Consider the following 17930-nt stretch of genomic DNA (forward strand, 5'->3'; position numbering starts at 1 on the left):
TTTAGAAAAGGAACTTCATAACCTATCGAAGAAAACAATCCGTGCCGATTTTTTATTTAGAATTTTCCTTCATTGTTGAAACAGTTATATTGTTAAAGGTTTGGATATCCATTTCAACAATGAAGAAAATTCTAAATAGAAAATCGGCATGAATTGTTGCCTTCGATAGGTTATGAAGTTCCTTCTCTAAAAATTTGAAGTCTCTAGGTTGAAATTTGAGAGAGAAATCATGAATTTTCGTGAGAGGTAAAAAATACATGAGATACGAAGACTGTAGTGACATCTATTGGCAAAACTTGTCCCTTTAAACCAACCTTAAAGAGTGATTTTCTTGGAAACATAATTGTTTTTATTTTTTTTTCAGTATGATTTGCTCTATTTTCTGAAGAAAGTACGGCATTTTTTTTTACAACTGTTTATAATTTTACTTTTTGTCTATTGTTTAGTCATAATTCAGAACATTTTCCATTCTCGTAGGTTCATCTTCGTACTGTACAACTAAAAATTATATTTGTTAAAAATTTATAAAAATATATGAAAATAACAACGGAATAATACATTCTCACTGGAATTATATCGGTGTGTTAAATTTCATGATTGTACGACTCGGGAAGTGAGTTAAAGTTTAAAGCTGTAAAATTTGAGGACAGGATTGATCCAATACAAGTCAGAGAGTAGCATTAGTAAAACTAATTTTTACTGATTATGATATACGAAGGCCGTTCGGAAAGTAACCTCCAATTGGTTTAAAAAGAAACACCAAAGTAAATGATAAGAATTTATTATATACATCTGAAAAACTACTTCTGTGCTCTATTTTTCAACATACTTTCCATAAACATTCAAGCACTTATCACATCTCTGCACTTGATTAGAATTTTCATTAGCATAAACATCTCCCGCTTGTGCCTTGAGCCAGCATGAGACCGCATCTTTCAGTGCCTTATCACCAAAGCGCTGAGATCGAAGCCACTTTTTCATATGCATAAAATATATTATGTAACGTCGATTTTCACGAACTTTTCCATCAGTTTCTGGACGAGTTCATAATTGACCACTGATGGCCTGCCACTCCTCTCTTCGTCATGAATATTTGTTTGTCCACCTTGAAATGAACGAACCCATTCACGAACAACTCCTTCACTCATCACACTTGGTGTATGCACGGTACAAAGTTCCCGATGAATAGCTGCTGTCGAATATTGTTTTGCCGTAAGAAAACGTAAAACAGCTCGCATCTCGCACTTGGCGGGGTTTTCTATTGCAGCACACATTTTGAAACGCTACAAAAGTGGAATTAGTGATCCGACAACTTTCACTCTTCTGCGGCTGGATGCACACTGATGTACCGCTCAAGTCTGTGTCAAGATGGTAGCGCTGACCTACTACTTCATTCACAGTGACCAATCGGACGTTAATTTCCAAACGCGCCTCGTAATTACTTCCGTTCATAATTGCATTCTGGACATTCTGTTTTCATGTCTAATACTCGGTTCATATGACCATATTCTTGTCTCGTTCCCCCCCCCCCCCATTCTTCCTTCTGCCTTAATTATGTTTAACCACAAGTCTTCTTTTCGTGGGTTTGGGGTCCCTGGTTCGATCCCAGGTCGCGCCGTGTGGACTTTGTGGTGGACAAACACCGTGCTCGTGGGTTTTCTCGGGATTCTTCCGTTTCCTCGCACTTTCTTCATTCCACCATTTCCTTCATTTCTCATCATCACCGTCTCCTTTAGCCTAACCGGCATAATCGTGGGACGTAAAACTAAAGATTTCATTTCTTTTTTTTCTTTTCGTGTGAGATAAATAATTAATTTCTAAATAGGCTAAAACCAAGGGTGTTATAAATAGAGGATCTGCCTATATGTATCATTCTATGAAATCGATGAAGCCAAAAAAAAAAAAAAACCGAGCATCGGCACGTCTGATTGGCTACTCTCGTTTCCACCATCGTCTGATTGGCTACTTTCGTTTCCGCCATAATTGTTGGCTCAAAACATTGCGATCCTATTAGGTAGAGTGGGCAGAGTAGGGGTGGCGAAACTGTCACGTATGGCTTCAAGATTTTATTGTAAAAGCAGATCCTCTATTTTATAAGATCCTTGGCTAAAACAGCCTTTCTCCTAATTTATTTTCCATACCTTAGGCCTATAAACCTTTCGCAACCCCTATAATAATTGAAGACTGGAGCAAAATCCCTCTACTGGCCAAACTGTAAGTGATTTGTGGTTGTACCCATGGAGATTTTTTTCTCAGGAACACAATATCTACAACATATCACGGTTTCAAGCAATTCCACCGAAATCAAATTTCCGTAAGGATTGTGCGGGTCCTTTGTCATTTCGGAAGGGATCATTGCCGCTTGCAACCCTTTTCTTGCAGAAACGACAAAACACGTATTTCCTACTTTGGAGTCGTCTTTGCATCGGTAGAATTTCGCTTCTTTAATGTGATCCTTTTAAACAAGGGGGTCCTTTTTTGAAAATGGGCTCTTTGTCCTCCTCAACCTATTTTCCGAAAGAAAACAAAAAATGTGTCGATTTATTTTCGGTCTAGTATATATATATATTTCCTTTTACCTACAAAGGCCTAATTAATTTTATTTTTTCACAGCCCATAACAACTTCCAGATCCGTACTTGCCTTGAGTTACGAGAACCTATAGAAAAAACTAATAAAATTATATATTCTACCATTAACTCGTATGCAATTATATTCTTCATTTGAAATCACTTATGTTCAAATTATTATTTTATTTTCACTTTTAGGTATGGGTGGATGCCGCAACGCAGGTTTTTTTCTCATTAGGTCCTGGATTTGGTGTTCTTTTGGCTTTTGCTTCCTATAATAAATTCCACAACAACGTATACAAGTAAGTAGTGAATTTTTTATTATCAACTATAAGCAACTCGATTACATTTAATTACTGGTGAAACCAGAATAAGAATTAGGGATTTTTTTTTGTAGTTAACACCCTGTGTATGGAGTTACTTCTTTACTAAGTTGAGAAAAATAGCTCAATTAACTTTTTAAAGTGACATATACGACGGTGGGTCAAAATTTTATAGCGTTTTTGGGTACGAAGTTCCAATATTTGACTTTCTCATAAATGACAAAAATTTGCCTTGAACATAATTATTTTTGATTTTTTAAGGCAAAAAAGACACAAAATAATTGCGTTATATTTATGAAACACTGTTCTATATTTTCAATTTCTCTCTCGTAGCTCAAACCACTTTTATTAAATAATTATTTCTTCTTTTCTCGTTATTTTAAAATTACTTCATATATGACTTTCCAATTATTTTTCCATGTAAATGTATATTTGTTACTTGATTGACAAATATCAATGTAATATTAGCAAAGCCCGGTTCCCAATGGCTGTGTAGACATTGTTCTTGCAAAAATTGATTGATTCCTAATAATGACAATACATATGATGAGATATGGACAGATTAAAGTTACAAAGGTGTAAATTACTTTCTCAAACACAATGGTGTAAATCTGATTCACACAAGTTTCCTGATAAATAAAACAGCTGTTTCCTTGTCCACTAGAACTTTCATTGTCATCTGTCTGGTTTCTGCTGTCATTCCTTTTTTTTTTTTTTTTTTTTTTTTTTTTGTGAAAAAGTTGCTTATACCATTGTAAATTTAACCCGTTCGTATGATGACAATTCATCAGTTCTAAGGTTTTATTAACACAACACAAGGGAATGGTACATAAAACATATTTTTAACACTTCTATATGCGTCAATGAATATATATGATCATAGGCACTGTTGTAATCATTTCTAAGCCGTTTGCCAAAAACTGAAAACCTTCCATGTACGAGGGTCCTCATTTATCCCAACGTGGACATTATTTATTTTAATGCCACCCACCAATTCTAGCCTCGAATGTCCCTTATTCCTAATATATCGATCAATATTTTCAAATATTAAAATATCGATATATCAGAACTTTTCAACATTGCAATATTTCGATATCCAACATTCCAATATTTTGCAACTTTTCACATTCTGGATACGATGCTTTTCGGTATTTTGGAATTCGATGTTTTAATAGTTTTCGATTTTTAGTATTCGGTATTGTATATTCCGATCATTTGATATTTTTTCTATAAAACGATCAATATTCTTCAAATACCGAAATATTGATATAAAATATTATTGATCAATATATCGAAATATAAAATAAATATTCGATAAAATCAATAATGCGATATTTCGGTGTCCGGCATTTCAATATTTTTCGGTATTTCAATATTTTAAAATAATTTTCAGTATATTGATTTTTTTGATTTCTCAATATTTTGGATATTTCGATATTCTAATGTTTTTGATATTTTGACATATCTATCAAGTATCGATATTTTATGAATACCGATTTTCGATACCCAAATCCAGACATCATTTAGTACTTTCTCAGATAACTCCCAAAGCTGTTTCTCTTCCTCTTTTCGATTTCATTCACCACATTTTTTTCCATCTCATTCACTATTCCCGTCACTTCTTTATTAGCTTTCTAGTCGATCTAGCAATTTTTTATTCTTCTCAGCATCCACATTTTGCAAGCCTATAATGTTATTCTTATTTATTTACTTTTTGTCGGTCTCCCATAGTATCTATGTTTCTACTACTTAAAGTACTATGCCCAACTCAAAATATTGGAAGAGATCCTTCGTGACTAAGCGGTTAACGTACGCGCCTTTGGCGTGGGAGACCCGGGTTCGATTCCCGGTGGGAGCTCATTTGGTTCGGATTTCACGTTAATCAGTAGGTCTCGTGTCATATAGCCTCGCTGCTGAAAGGGACGTTAAACTCAAAATCACCTCAACTCAAAAATATTAGTATTCTTCTTACATCTTTATTTAAGAAACCGAACGAGATATATTTTTCCGAAATGGTACTTGAGCTCTCTCGTGGCTATAGGGTTAGCGTACGCGGCTTCTCGTGGGAGAGCTAGGTTCGATTCGCGGTTCGATGTCTCATATAAGTAGCCTCATTACTGAAAGGAATATTAAATCCAATCCAATTTAATCCGAATAGCTATTTGTTCTAAATAGAAACTAATACACATTGTGACTGAAATATTATTATTATTATTATTATTATTATTATTATTATTATTATTATTATTATTATTATTATTATTATTATTATTATTATTATTATTATTATTATTATTATCAACCGACTTCAGAAAAAGGAGGCGGTTCACAATTCAACTCTGGATATGTTCACTAATAACTTCGACATACGTGCACTGATTTTGATTATTCTTTTGTTTGTTTGTTTGAAAAAGTTGCATATGAAGTTCTTTAGAGTCTGGTGTTAATTTTTGGAGTTAGACTGCAGTATCTCACCGGATGTTAATTACGTAAAGTAACATGCTTGTAGGCAACCATACATTCTTTATTGTGATGATGGTTGCATAACAGCACTGGGTTGTACTGCAACTTTGAGGAACACTTTCATCGTACATAATACTGTGTCTGTTGCTTGTAACATTTTACACAAATGGGTTACGTTTGTGAAGTCAGTTCAGATTGTTTTGAAATAAATATAATTAAATATTTTAAATTTTTGTGTAAATACTTCTGATTTGATCTTTCCTTAACAGGGATGCTCTTCTAACAAGTGTTATAAACTCTTGCACCAGTTTCATCGCTGGATTTGTCATCTTCTCTGTCCTTGGATATATGGCACAGAATTCCGGAAAATCTATCCAAGAAGTGGCCACCGAGGGACCTGGATTGGTTTTCATCGTCTACCCAGAAGCCATCGCTACAATGCCTGGATCCATTTTCTGGGCACTCATATTCTTCATGATGCTCTTGACTTTGGGATTGGACAGCTCGGTATATATTTAAATTGAAGTTAATAGCAATATGCGGAAATCTCCTTTCTTGTTGAACACTAAATGAGGTGTTCAGAGCACTACAATATATGGCCAAGAATATTTTAAGCTCAGAAAGGAGCTTGAAATGAAATCTTTGAGTTTAAAGTTCCACGTTTATGTCCTTTAGGGTAAGGAAGATGATGATTAAAGCAAATGATTGATGATGGAAGAATTCATGGAATTATAAAGTGGGAGGAAACGGGGATAACCTGAGAAAACCCACGAACACAATGTTATCCACCACAAACTTACTTGGCCGGGGATTGAACCGGGAACCCTATATGCACCAGACGTAAACGCTCTACCATTGAGTCACCACGCACCCCTGATGAAGCCAGTGGATAGTTGGCGTAACTCCTACACGGTAATATTTTTATAATAAACGTATTATCTTGCTCAGCGAGCAGTTTAAATCAATTTTTTTGATATCATCTCGTATATATATATATATATATATATATATATATATATATATATATATATATATATATATATATATATACTGCTAAATAGCTACTTGTTAATTAAGACATTATGAATGTTTTCCATTATATAAATCTCAGTGTAACCAAGTACCAGATATAGAGGTCTGCACGGGCCTGGATTTTTAGCCCGGGCCCGACCCAGCCCGTAAATTTACAATGTGAGGCCCGACCCGAGTCCGAAATATGTTTTAGCATTTAGGCCCGAGTCCTGCCCGAGCTCGTGTGATAATCAAATAAGCCCGAAATAAGCCCAAATTACAGAAACTTAATAATTAACTCAAAATTGTATTTTTATTTACAGCAGTTGGAGGTTTAATGTTGCAGTTGTGCTTTAAAAGTTCTCCAGAAAGAATGGTGCAATATATATCGTTGAACAGTATATTTACAAAGTTAGGACCAAGAAATATGGTTGCATATTTAAAAGTTTATGGCCCGAGCCCGACCCGGGCACGAAGTGATATGTGCTTTGTAGACCCGAGCCAGTGCAGACCCCTAACCAGAGAGAAGAGTAGGAAATGACCAAGAAATTACATAGCATATTTTGCGATCCCCTAATTGATTTGTTTTATGAGATTGAAATTCATTTGCATATATAAATCTATAGTACATACTTTTACTATCCTTTTATTGATGGAGTAGTATTCATTGTGGTATTGTATTTCTTCCTGTTGTCAACATTCAAAGCTATAGATTATACTAACTTGTGTTTCACGTTACTTACAATAGTTCAATACGAACTTTATAATTAGCTTAAAACCTTAGGCCTAATTGCAGGTTATCATTTTTATAATCAACTCAAACTTTTAACAATATAACTAAAACATTATTGATTTATTATATTTAATATTCATATATAATTTCCATCAGATTCCATACATAAAGACATGTTGAAAAACCTATTAGTCACGAATTTCGAAACATTAATTGGAAAATAACTTTCTCGTAATATGGCTCTGAAACCATACGAAGTTACTTATTCTATCCACGTTATATCTTTGGGCAAGTTTACATCTTGATCAGGCCAAGTCCCAAATTCAACATTTTCATTGTCCTACACGAACTTTACACATTAAAATAAATAGAACTCAGTACTAGTGGACTACAAATGTCAGTAACATAAAAGTCAATTTCAATTAATTCATTAAAGATTTGTGTATGGTACTTGTACCGATTATGGCCCGGGTCCCTAATATGGCCCACCCACCATATCTCTGCAGATTTACGTTCGTGATGCTAGATGGCAATATAAACTATGTCCTCATGACAAGCGTAAACATATTTGCGCGGCTCAGAGGACATAGTTTATATTGTCATCTAGCAGCACCAACGTAAATCTGCAGAGATGTGGTGGGTGGGCCATATTAGGGACCCGGGCCATAAGCGGTACAAGTACCATATTTGAGTACTTTTTTTTTTTTTTTACAGTTCGGAGGATCTGAAGCTATTATCACAGCGTTGAGTGACGAGTTCCCGGTCATTGGTCGCCACCGGGAAATCTTCGTGGCCTGTTTATTCACTCTGTACTTTGTGGTTGGTCTTGCTTCTTGTTCACAGGTAAGTTGAGTTCTTCGTACATTCGAAATAAAATAAGTATTTTAGGGTTGTCAACGGGGCAAGACGACACAAAGACCTTCCAATAGAAAGAAGTTAAATCACGTTCACAACATCTTTTCGTGACGAGATAGTCTTAGCTCTATCTCGTAGGTAACCTTAAATACTTTCTTATTCTAGATGTACTATTGATTTAGTAAAGCCATATCTAATTCCATACTGTGTGACGTCATTGCATGTTTCTCTCATTCTCTGTAAACCCAACAAGCAGATGTAATATTGATTTACTAAATCCATATCTAATTTTATACTGTGTGACGTCATAGCATGTTTCTCTCATTCTCAGTAAACCCAACAAGCTGACGTACTATTGATTTAGTAAAGCCATATTTAATTCCATTCTGTGTGACGTCATTGCCTGTTTCTCTCATTCTCTGTAAACCCAGCAAGCTGACGTACTATTGATTTAGTAAAGCCATATGTAATTCCATACTGTGTGACGTCATAGCATGTTTCTCTCATTCTCTGTAAACCCAACAAGCAGACGTACTATTAATTCAGTAAAGCCATATGTAATTCCATACTGTGTGACGTCATAGAATATTTCTCTCATTTTCAGTAAACCCAACAAGCAGATGTACTATTGATTTAGTAAAGCCATATGTAATTCCATTCTGTGTGACATCATAGCATGTTTCTCTCATTCTCTGTAAACCCAACAAGCAGACGTACTATTAATTCAGTAAAGCCATACCCAGTTCCAAACTGTGTGACGTCATTGTATGGTTTTCTCATTCTCAGTAAACACAACAAGCAGACTTGGGGAGCTGCCATGAAGCTCAACTAGATTATCTTTCAGTAATTTAGAAATCAGTGAAAGTACCAATATTTAATACAGGAATCACCTCAAAGGAGGAATAGTATCCATCATTAAGTGATTGAGTTTCGAGGCTTTTTTCCTTTTTTTTCAAGATAACTACTACTGCAATAGGGAATACCATAGTTGTCTTAGTACAATCACCAGCAAAAGAATATGGAGGTCGAACTGTTATAATCTTATTACTTTGTCTAGAAAACTTGCTGCTGTCAAACGCCTGAATAGATGCAACCCAACACATCCGAAACATTTCTCACCAACCAAAGCAGTTGACAGGCAGCGAAGATTGTCTTTATGCTTACAATGGATGATGCAAGAACCATTTCTCTACTGTAAGATGAATCTCTATTGTATGGAGTGTGCTGTCCAATGAGTATCGTATTATATCAATAACACTATAGCTCATTGTATGTATAATGTATTAATTCACTACCTACTGCATGTGAGAAGAAAGAAAAAAAAGCAACACTGATCATACATGAGTTAGAAAATGGTTGAAAGAAACTGAAAATATCAAATAGAACAAATGAAGGAAACAAGTTTGAAAATATTTGTCTCAATTCATTAACTTACTCCAATTCCTCGTCATTCCCGTATCACTTTCCTTTTTTACAGGAGAAGATCTTGCTTATCACACTGTGTATGGATTGAAATTAAAATTGAAGCATGTTAAAAAGTTCTGACCGGCCAAGATTCGAACTCGAGTCTCCTGACTGGAAGTTCAATGTGGTAATCACTTCTTATTGCGATCAGTCATGTGCTATTGCTCATAAAATTTGTTAGCTAGTTAAAAAACTCTCATGAAGACTATTCAAGATACTAAGGCCCGTATGAAGAGAAGTTCCGTATATTAGTCATCGAAGTTGGAGTTTGGACGTATTCTTTTGACTCAGTTCAAACCCAGTTTGATGGAGAATAATCGAAGAATCAAAACTTTGAACACCATAAAGTTTCATATGCCTACTAAGCTTGTGCAGGTCTGCCACAACTTCAAATTTAATCAAGTGGAAACCGTTTGCTTCCGAGTCATTACTAATCGAAGTTGGAGTTTGGACTTCAAATCCCCCTTTTCTCCACCGCACCTCCAAAGATTAACTATACTCTTGCCCCTGTTACTTCCGACCTGGCCCAACCCACTTGTTTACTCTCACAGACCTGGAAGCACGTGGAGTTAATGCTGTGTTGCCATTTAGAGCACACCTTTCAACTTCCCGAGCTGTTCAGAGTTTGTTTATTGGTGTGACGTGGCAACAGCCTTATACTTTCAAAGACATAAAGCCATCAACAGCCAATGACAAGCGCGGCGGTGTCTGGTGATGTCTTCCCTTTTAGACGGCAATGCTAGGTGGTTGGAAAACGGTTCATATAGCAGCACGACATATAATTGCCATTTAGATGCGATTGATGAAACTCGTCCAATCTTGACCATTTTTTGCATGGTGATAAACCTTGATAAGCTTACTACAAGTTTGAAATATTATGGCGTGCAAGCCTTTGGTTCCCCCTTTTATTGTTCATCAAAGTTGGGAGTTTGGACTTATGTTTTGACTAACCCTTGGGAATTTTGACTTATCTTTTGGCGAAGCCTAAGATCCAACAGTGATAGACAATAACTCGGCGACTAAATTACGCACATAATAATGTTACACTGCCTGCTGATCTCATGATCTACTATCATGGTAAGTTTCGTCAAGTGAAGACCTTTGGTACCTGGATCATAGGCCATCCTAATTGGAAATTTGGACTTAACATATATGTTACGCGTTAAATATATGCACTATATACTTATAATAATAGATTTACTAGTTTCCGCTATTGGGAAACTTAGTTACTTTCATTATTGAACGTTTAAGCTGGCAACTACTGAAACAAAAGTTCAATTGCATTTATGATTAATAATTAATTTACTGCAGGCCTTTTTATTTATCATATCGGAAAATTACCTTGACAATGTAGTAGGTGGAGCAATTTAGACACGGAATTCGATTTTCTCCCACAACCTTTTCATTATAAAAATTCCTGTTATAAACAATATAACATAGTCACTATAACTGTAGTCCGAAGATCAATACAATTTTCTCTATGTAGTTTGAGTAAATACGTCTCCTAAAGCCCAGGCAGCCAAAGGAAGGATTTCACAAAATTCCAGGCAAGCTAAGTGGAAGTGGTTTAGGAATTCTCAATGCTCTAGGCAAGCTAAAGAAGGTTAGTGTCCCGCAGAGCTCCAGACAAGCTAGGTGGTTGCGCTTAAGATCTCAGAGCTCTAGGCAAGCTAAGAAAGGGGATTTTACCAATCGAAACTGATGTTAATAGAGATCTTACATGGTGTTTTATACCTTCTTCTAGACAACGGTGGCGCTACTGTTCTTCTTCTGCAACATGACCTGATGATGATGCTTCCTGTTGTCTGCTTGCTTGTACTAGAAAAAGAGCACGTGGGTTTGTCTATAAATAATAAGCACGTGTCGGTGCTTACAAATATAGACCACTTTAAGCATATTATAATATATTCAAAGTACATCATTATCGGCAATGATACTTGTCTTAAACGTGTAAAATAATCACAATAATCATTGTTTATGAACGTAACACAGGATTAAAGTTCTGTTCCAGATTTTATAATCTTATTTTCTCTATTTAATCTTCCAGGGTGGTTTCTATTTCTTTAATCTTCTGGATCGCTATGCTGCTGGATACTCCATGTTGTTTGCTGTACTATTTGAATCTATTGCTGTTTCCTGGATTTACGGTAAGTGTTTTGTTTTTTAATTGGATTTCATTTGATTGTTCATTGGTGTTGTAAATAAAGTGTTGTTTAGTAACTTCAATTGTTTATTAATGTCGTAAATTCTTGAATTGTTCAGTAACTTCAATTGTTAGTTGATGTTGTGAAATAGAGTGATGTTTAGTAACTGATTATTGATTAATGTTTTAGTTTAACGTCCTACGATTGTGCTCCAAAGCTAAGAGAGACAATGATCGTGAAATGAGTGATAATGGTTGAATGACAAAAGTAGCAGAAAACAGCAGTACTCCGAAAAAAAAAAAAAAACATGCAGACACCACAAAGCCCACTTCGTGAAGATGGGTCCGAATGTGGCACTTCACGAACCGTAGGAGAGCTATCATTGAATTACCAAGGCCCCTTTGATTACTGTTGTAAACAGAGTCAAAGTTGAGTAAATTTGATTATTTATTGATGTTTTAAACACAGAGCAACTCCGAATTATTCTGACAGCGCAAAGTCATCCATCTGTTGAGGAGAAAAAGATCTTGTGAATCATGGGTCTGAAATCATATTGCTGTTTTAAACGTATATGAAATACTTTCCAGTGTCAATTTTGGTTCCCGAGTTATAAGCTATCAAAATTGGGGTTTAAATATACGGAGAACATTCTGAAAGTTTTGAGAATGATCAACCTTGAGTTATCGGCTGTTCCTTGAAATTTTGATCATTGTTTGAGTGGTGTTTAGTTAAAGAGTACGTTAAATTTGAAAAAGGTTCAACAAATGACTGAGTCAGAACGCCCAGTGTAGTAAATGCAGTTGTTGCGCGTTTAGAAAAAATGGACGTGGAAAGAGAACATTTTCACGCAATGAGTTTCTATGATTATAGAGTTAAACAAGAAGGCATCCCATGAAAGACTGAGGCGTGCATTTGTGGATAGTACCGCTTCACAACCCACTGTCTACTGCCGACTTGCAGAGTTCAGGACGGGAATGGGCATACTCGAAGTTCACTGGACGGCCCACATCAGCAACTACAAACGTTAATGTGCTGAAAGTGGAACAGATGTGAAGTGAAGATCCTAGATGTAGACATCCTCAAATTCAGTACTGTCTCAACATTGGATCAACTCCAGTTAGAGAAATCCTACATGAAAAATTTAATGTCAGGAAACCCTGCAGTCGTTGGATCCCGTACCAACTCACCCATGAACAGAAAAGGTCGCGAGTGGATTGGTGCCGTGAAATGTTGGATAGATACGACGAAGGGCGGCCAAAAAGCATTTTTACATATTCACAGGTGACGAAATCTTGATATACCAATACGATCCAGAAAGGAACCGGCAATCATCAGTTTTGGTCTTTCTAGGTGCAGATCCACCCCAAAAGATAAAGAAATCTTCCAGCATTGGGAAGAAAATGAATTACACTTTCTTCTCAACCCAGTGGCTCTATCATGACAATTTTGCTGGAAGAACAAAAAACATTGACGGCAAGATGGTACGTGACGAAATGCCTCCCCAAATTGTTTGAAGCGGTGAGGATGAAACGTCAAAAGTCAGGTCTGTGCGGCCTCCTCTTGCACCATGACAACGCATCTGCAAACTCCGCTGGACAAACTACGGCGTTTCTGACGGAGTCAAGGGTGAAAACTTTGTCTCGCCCTCTTACAGTCCTGATTTATCCCCATGCAACTTTTTTCGTTTCCCTACAATGAAGGAAGAAATTCGTGGCCATGAATTTGAGTCACCGGAAAGTGCTGTGGCTGATTATGATTAGCACCTGACAACCATCCCTAAAGAAATATGACTTTCGACATTTCGAAAATGGTTCCAGAAGATGTAATTTTGCATACAATGTGGTGAAGAATACTTCGAGAAGATGTGAGAGTTTGGACAATGTATCTTAGTTCAGGGGTGTATCCAGCAGTTTTATGTAGGAGGGGCCCGTCCTTTTTGAGGGGGGCAGCTACAATGTACAAAGCCAAAAAATGTGTTGCTGCTAGTGTTTTTGAGACCTGAAAAAAACGGAACATTTTGGTTTCCTTCTGGAAAACTAAAAACACTATTTTAGCTTACTACTACTACTACTACTACTACTACTACTACTACTACTACTACTACTATTATTATTATTATTATTATTATTATTATTATTATTATTATTATTATTATTATTATTATTATTATTATTATTATTATTATTTTCTCCATAAGTTATATTCCAGGTAGTTTTTATTATGCTTAACCAAGAACCACTGCCCGAAACCAAACGCTACACTTTTGTGCATAACTATAAAGGTAACCAAGAAAGTTCTGTCCCTTTTCGTGGAGATCTGTGTTCAATTGGACCTCACACCGTGAGTTGAATGTGAGTGGAGATAAGGGGAAGGTCAGTTGTTGGTATGGGTATATCCAACGTACCACCTTGTTGTGGCAGTTCAGATACATCGTGAACTTGCGTAAGGACAGAGGGAACATGGGACATCCACCGAGCGTAAGGGCATGTATGCTGAACGAGTTCAAATGGAGATCAAACGCCGCTACAGCGGGACAGAAAATATATGCCAGGCATGTGGTGAGGGTGTCGTGACGACGCGGACAGTGCAGCGATAACTGCCCGAATTATTTTTTTTCCTGATTCTATCATATTTTCAGTTACGTTTGTTCCATATGATCGTAGTAAATGTGAAAATAACGAAGTTTTTGTTGTTATTGTTGTAATGTGTTCACTGTGAGCCGTGTCACAAAATTCCACACACAAAATCTCCCAAGCATAAAAAAAGTTATCCCTATTTGCGTGTCCATATGGACACGCTGGGATGTTATGGGTTAACAAGTCTAAGGACGATGATGAAACATCCGAAAACACCACGTGCCGGAAGACCAATACATGTACAAAATAAAGATCTTCAGGCAGCAATTGAGGCGAACAATGGCCAGACATGTGAGGAACTGGGACTACAATTCAGTGTAAGTGGAGAAACCATTCGGCAGCACCTCCATCAATTTGGGAAGCACTACAAATTGGGTCAATGGGTCCCACATGTTTTGACTCCGGGCCAGAAGGCAACGCGGTAGTCGCCTGTGTTTATTTACTGTTTCGGAGCCACAGGGTGTTGACATGTAATAAGGAGGGTCCTATACGAAGCTCAACCGCGCCGTCATAATTGGTTAACATTCCATGGACCGATTTCAAAACAGCCGAAACCAGCACTGCACCAGAAGAAGGTCCTTCTGTGTCTTTGGTGTATTGTGCATCGGGAACTGCTACCAGCTGGTCAGAGTGTCAATGCAATTGTGCAGTGTCAGCAGTTGAGCTGTGTTCAAGAAAAACTCTAAACTCTGGAGCCATCATTTCTGAATCGCAAACGGGTCCTCGTTTACGGGACAACGCTAAGTCCCACGTGGCTACGATGACTCATGACACCATTCTACGACTTGGATGGGAAACAATATTGCAACCACTATATTCCCCCGGGTGTTGTACTGTCCGATTATCACCTGTTCCATTCTTTGGACAATCACTTTAGAGGAGGCCAGTTCAAATCCCTATTAAAAGCGCAAAATGCACCTGATACTATTTTTTCGTTTTACGGCCCACCAAGTTCTATCGCGATGGAATCCATGGCCTTCTAGAACGTTTTCAGATGATCGTCGGTGAATTTCCTTTTTAAAAAAAATAGTCTTGAAAGTTACGGTATTTTCGATTAAAATTTCGTTCACTAGGAAACAGTAATGTATCTTTAAAATAAATTACTTATTGCATTATTTTTCTGATCTTTTTCTTGTCAGTGGTAATTCTAATTAGTATATTTTTTAATGCGATGTGAAATTTCAGATAGTATTGCAAGTTGGTCCGCAGATCGCTTCCCGAATGAACAGGGGGTCCGCATTATCGGAAAGTTTGAGAACCACTGGTCTAACCAAACCCAAATTATCACTTAACTCAGTATGACATACTTATTCCAAAAAAAAAAAGTAAAAAACGAAAACTCGATTTAGGGGCCGTTCAAAAATTTTGTGGTCCCTGATCCAAATCTAATTATTGGCCAAGATCTCAATCTTTTGATCATTCCTAAAATTGTTGGCCAAGATCGTAATCTTTTCATCCATCTTTTGATCCTAAAATTCATGTTTGCAATTATTTCAATGTCCGAAGATTAGGTTTCATCTCCTTCATTAGAATGAAATGAAATATCTCAATTTGACGTTCCTCGAATATGCCCTTTAACCTTAAGGAAGACGGTGATTAATTCTAGAGAATGATGATGGAAGAATTGGTGGAATGAGAAACTGGGAGGAAATCGTAGTACCCAGAGAAAACTAACGGACACGATGTTGTCCACCACAAGTTTACTTGACTGGAGATCGAACCAGGGACCGCACACACCAGAGGTACGCGCTTTACCACTAAGGCACCGTTTCCCTCCGCTTATACTGAAACTGAAATAGTAGCACCTTTAGTTGCAAGATTGATTCCTATATAGCAACAGTTAAAAAAAAAGAAAAAAACCACTTGATTGATTCAGAAATGAACAGATTCTATCCCATACATTATTCCTCTTTTAGGCGGAAGTTATAGATTAGTTTCAATATTGAATTCTGCCGTATTTGAAAGTCTGCCGTAGGTCCGCAAATCAGACGAAACTCATTTCGTTTTAAAAGCTTAATTATACTACCCTGTACGTGTGTTATATGAATAATTCTCAGGAATTGAATCAAACTTGAAGATTTATCTTCATCTCCTGGACAAAATAAAGGACAATAAAAGTGTGATGCTGTTCAGTTGTTCTAAGGTTACTGGTGCTTTTCTGCGAGGGGAAGTCAAAAAGTAAAGGGACTTGAATTTCTCGCACTATCGTTTGGTAACACTGCTGGTAGCCAGCGCTGAATTAATGTAATCTCTAATACTTCCATGCAACTTGTCACTCTTATTCCCGCGTTAGTTGTTGGAGTGTAGCAAACGATATGGCAGCTCCCTTGTCGATCTGCACCAAGGTGGAAATGAGGGGAGTGCTTCGTTTTTTGTTTGCGGAAGGCGTTAAACCTGCAGAAGTTATTCGTCGAATGCAAGCGCAGTATGGAGACAGCTGTTTATCGATGGATAGAACGTTTCAAACAAGGAAAAACTTCTTTATGTGACGAGGAAAGATCGGGCAGCTTTCGACGTCAAACGACTGACGACGACACAACAGGCAAAATTTTCGGAAAGTATGTGCAAGGTGGATCCCGAAAGAATTGTCAGCGCAGCATAAGATACGAAGATTGGACATCTCTTGTAAACCTTTTTTATGACCCCTTATCGTCGCGAGGGATATGGATTTTTACAGCAAATCGTTATTGTAGATAAAACTTAAGTACATCATCACGAACCGGAAAATAAGGCTGCGAGCATGGTTTGGAAATACCTATCATCAAGGCCGCCGATTTTTCTTTAAATTTGGAGGGGAGGCATTCAGATGCAGAAGGCATATATATGAGGATTTTAAGACAAATTGCATTCAAATTATGCCAAATATTGTATATTCATAAATACAATGCGAGGCCCACATGAGGTTTGGGGGTCCGGGCCCCTTCGGCCCCCAGGATCGGCGCCCCTGCCTGTCATCACCAGAAGTTAAGAAATTCAAACGTCAACCATCAGCTAGTCATTGATGCGGTGAAAAATTGGTTACAGGCGCAGCCGAAAATTTTTTTTTTTTTTTTTTTTTTACGACGGAGTAAAAAAAAAAAACTTGTAAAACGTTGGGAAAACTGCTTTGAAGTGAAGGGAGATTATGTAGGAAAATAATGGTATGTTTCAGTTTTCTATCATTAGAATAAATGTCCCTTTTCTCAGAAGTCCCTTTACTTTCTGACTTACCCTCGTAAAAAGAAGAAAAAACTTAAGGAACACTTTTCTTGCCTAAGCAACTATTTATTACACGCAGTTTAAGACCTCAATCTCTATAGAATCGATACTTCGAGAACCTTTACAATTTCCGAGATTTTAGAAGAAACACTTTAGTTGATGTTCCGATTCCTTTTCTTCTTTCTTCTTTACTTTTTGACGAAGAAACCAAAAGTAAAAAAAAAAAAGCCAATCGCACTTTCGTAGAGTCTATAATAATGTAAGAAAGTGGTCACGGAAGAAGGATAGAAAGACACACACACACACACACAGACAGAGAGAGAGTGAGAGAGGGAGGGAGGGAGAATTCTCCATTTTATGTGATTTCACAGAGTATTCAACAGATGGCAGTGCGGTTGTAGACGATTATCTTTTAACTCCATGGGAAGAGGCGGGGGAGAAGCAGTGATCATTTTGAAGGATTCCCTTGACGTAGTTGAATCTTCAGATAGAACGATAAATCAAAGCGAAGCGGATTCGTATCTCCTCAACGTG

At 37.0% G+C, this 17930-nt stretch overlaps 1 protein-coding gene across 1 annotated transcript in view; it reads left to right on the plus strand.

Moving 5' to 3' along the window:
* DAT (Sodium-dependent dopamine transporter) overlaps nt 1–17930 on the plus strand; it is a 188216-nt gene that overhangs the window by 159874 nt on the left and 10412 nt on the right. Inside the window, exons 8-11 of the mRNA XM_081770816.1 lie at nt 2768–2871; nt 5625–5862; nt 7814–7942; nt 11466–11565. Coding sequence (XP_081626942.1) covers nt 2768–2871; nt 5625–5862; nt 7814–7942; nt 11466–11565 — 571 coding nt within the window. The remainder of the gene's footprint in view (nt 1–2767; nt 2872–5624; nt 5863–7813; nt 7943–11465; nt 11566–17930) is intronic.

Source organism: Thermobia domestica, chromosome 9, assembly GCF_964235325.1.
Source record: "Thermobia domestica chromosome 9, izTheDome1.hap1.1, whole genome shotgun sequence".
In the NCBI taxonomy this organism is placed as follows: Eukaryota; Metazoa; Arthropoda; class Insecta; order Zygentoma; family Lepismatidae; genus Thermobia; species Thermobia domestica.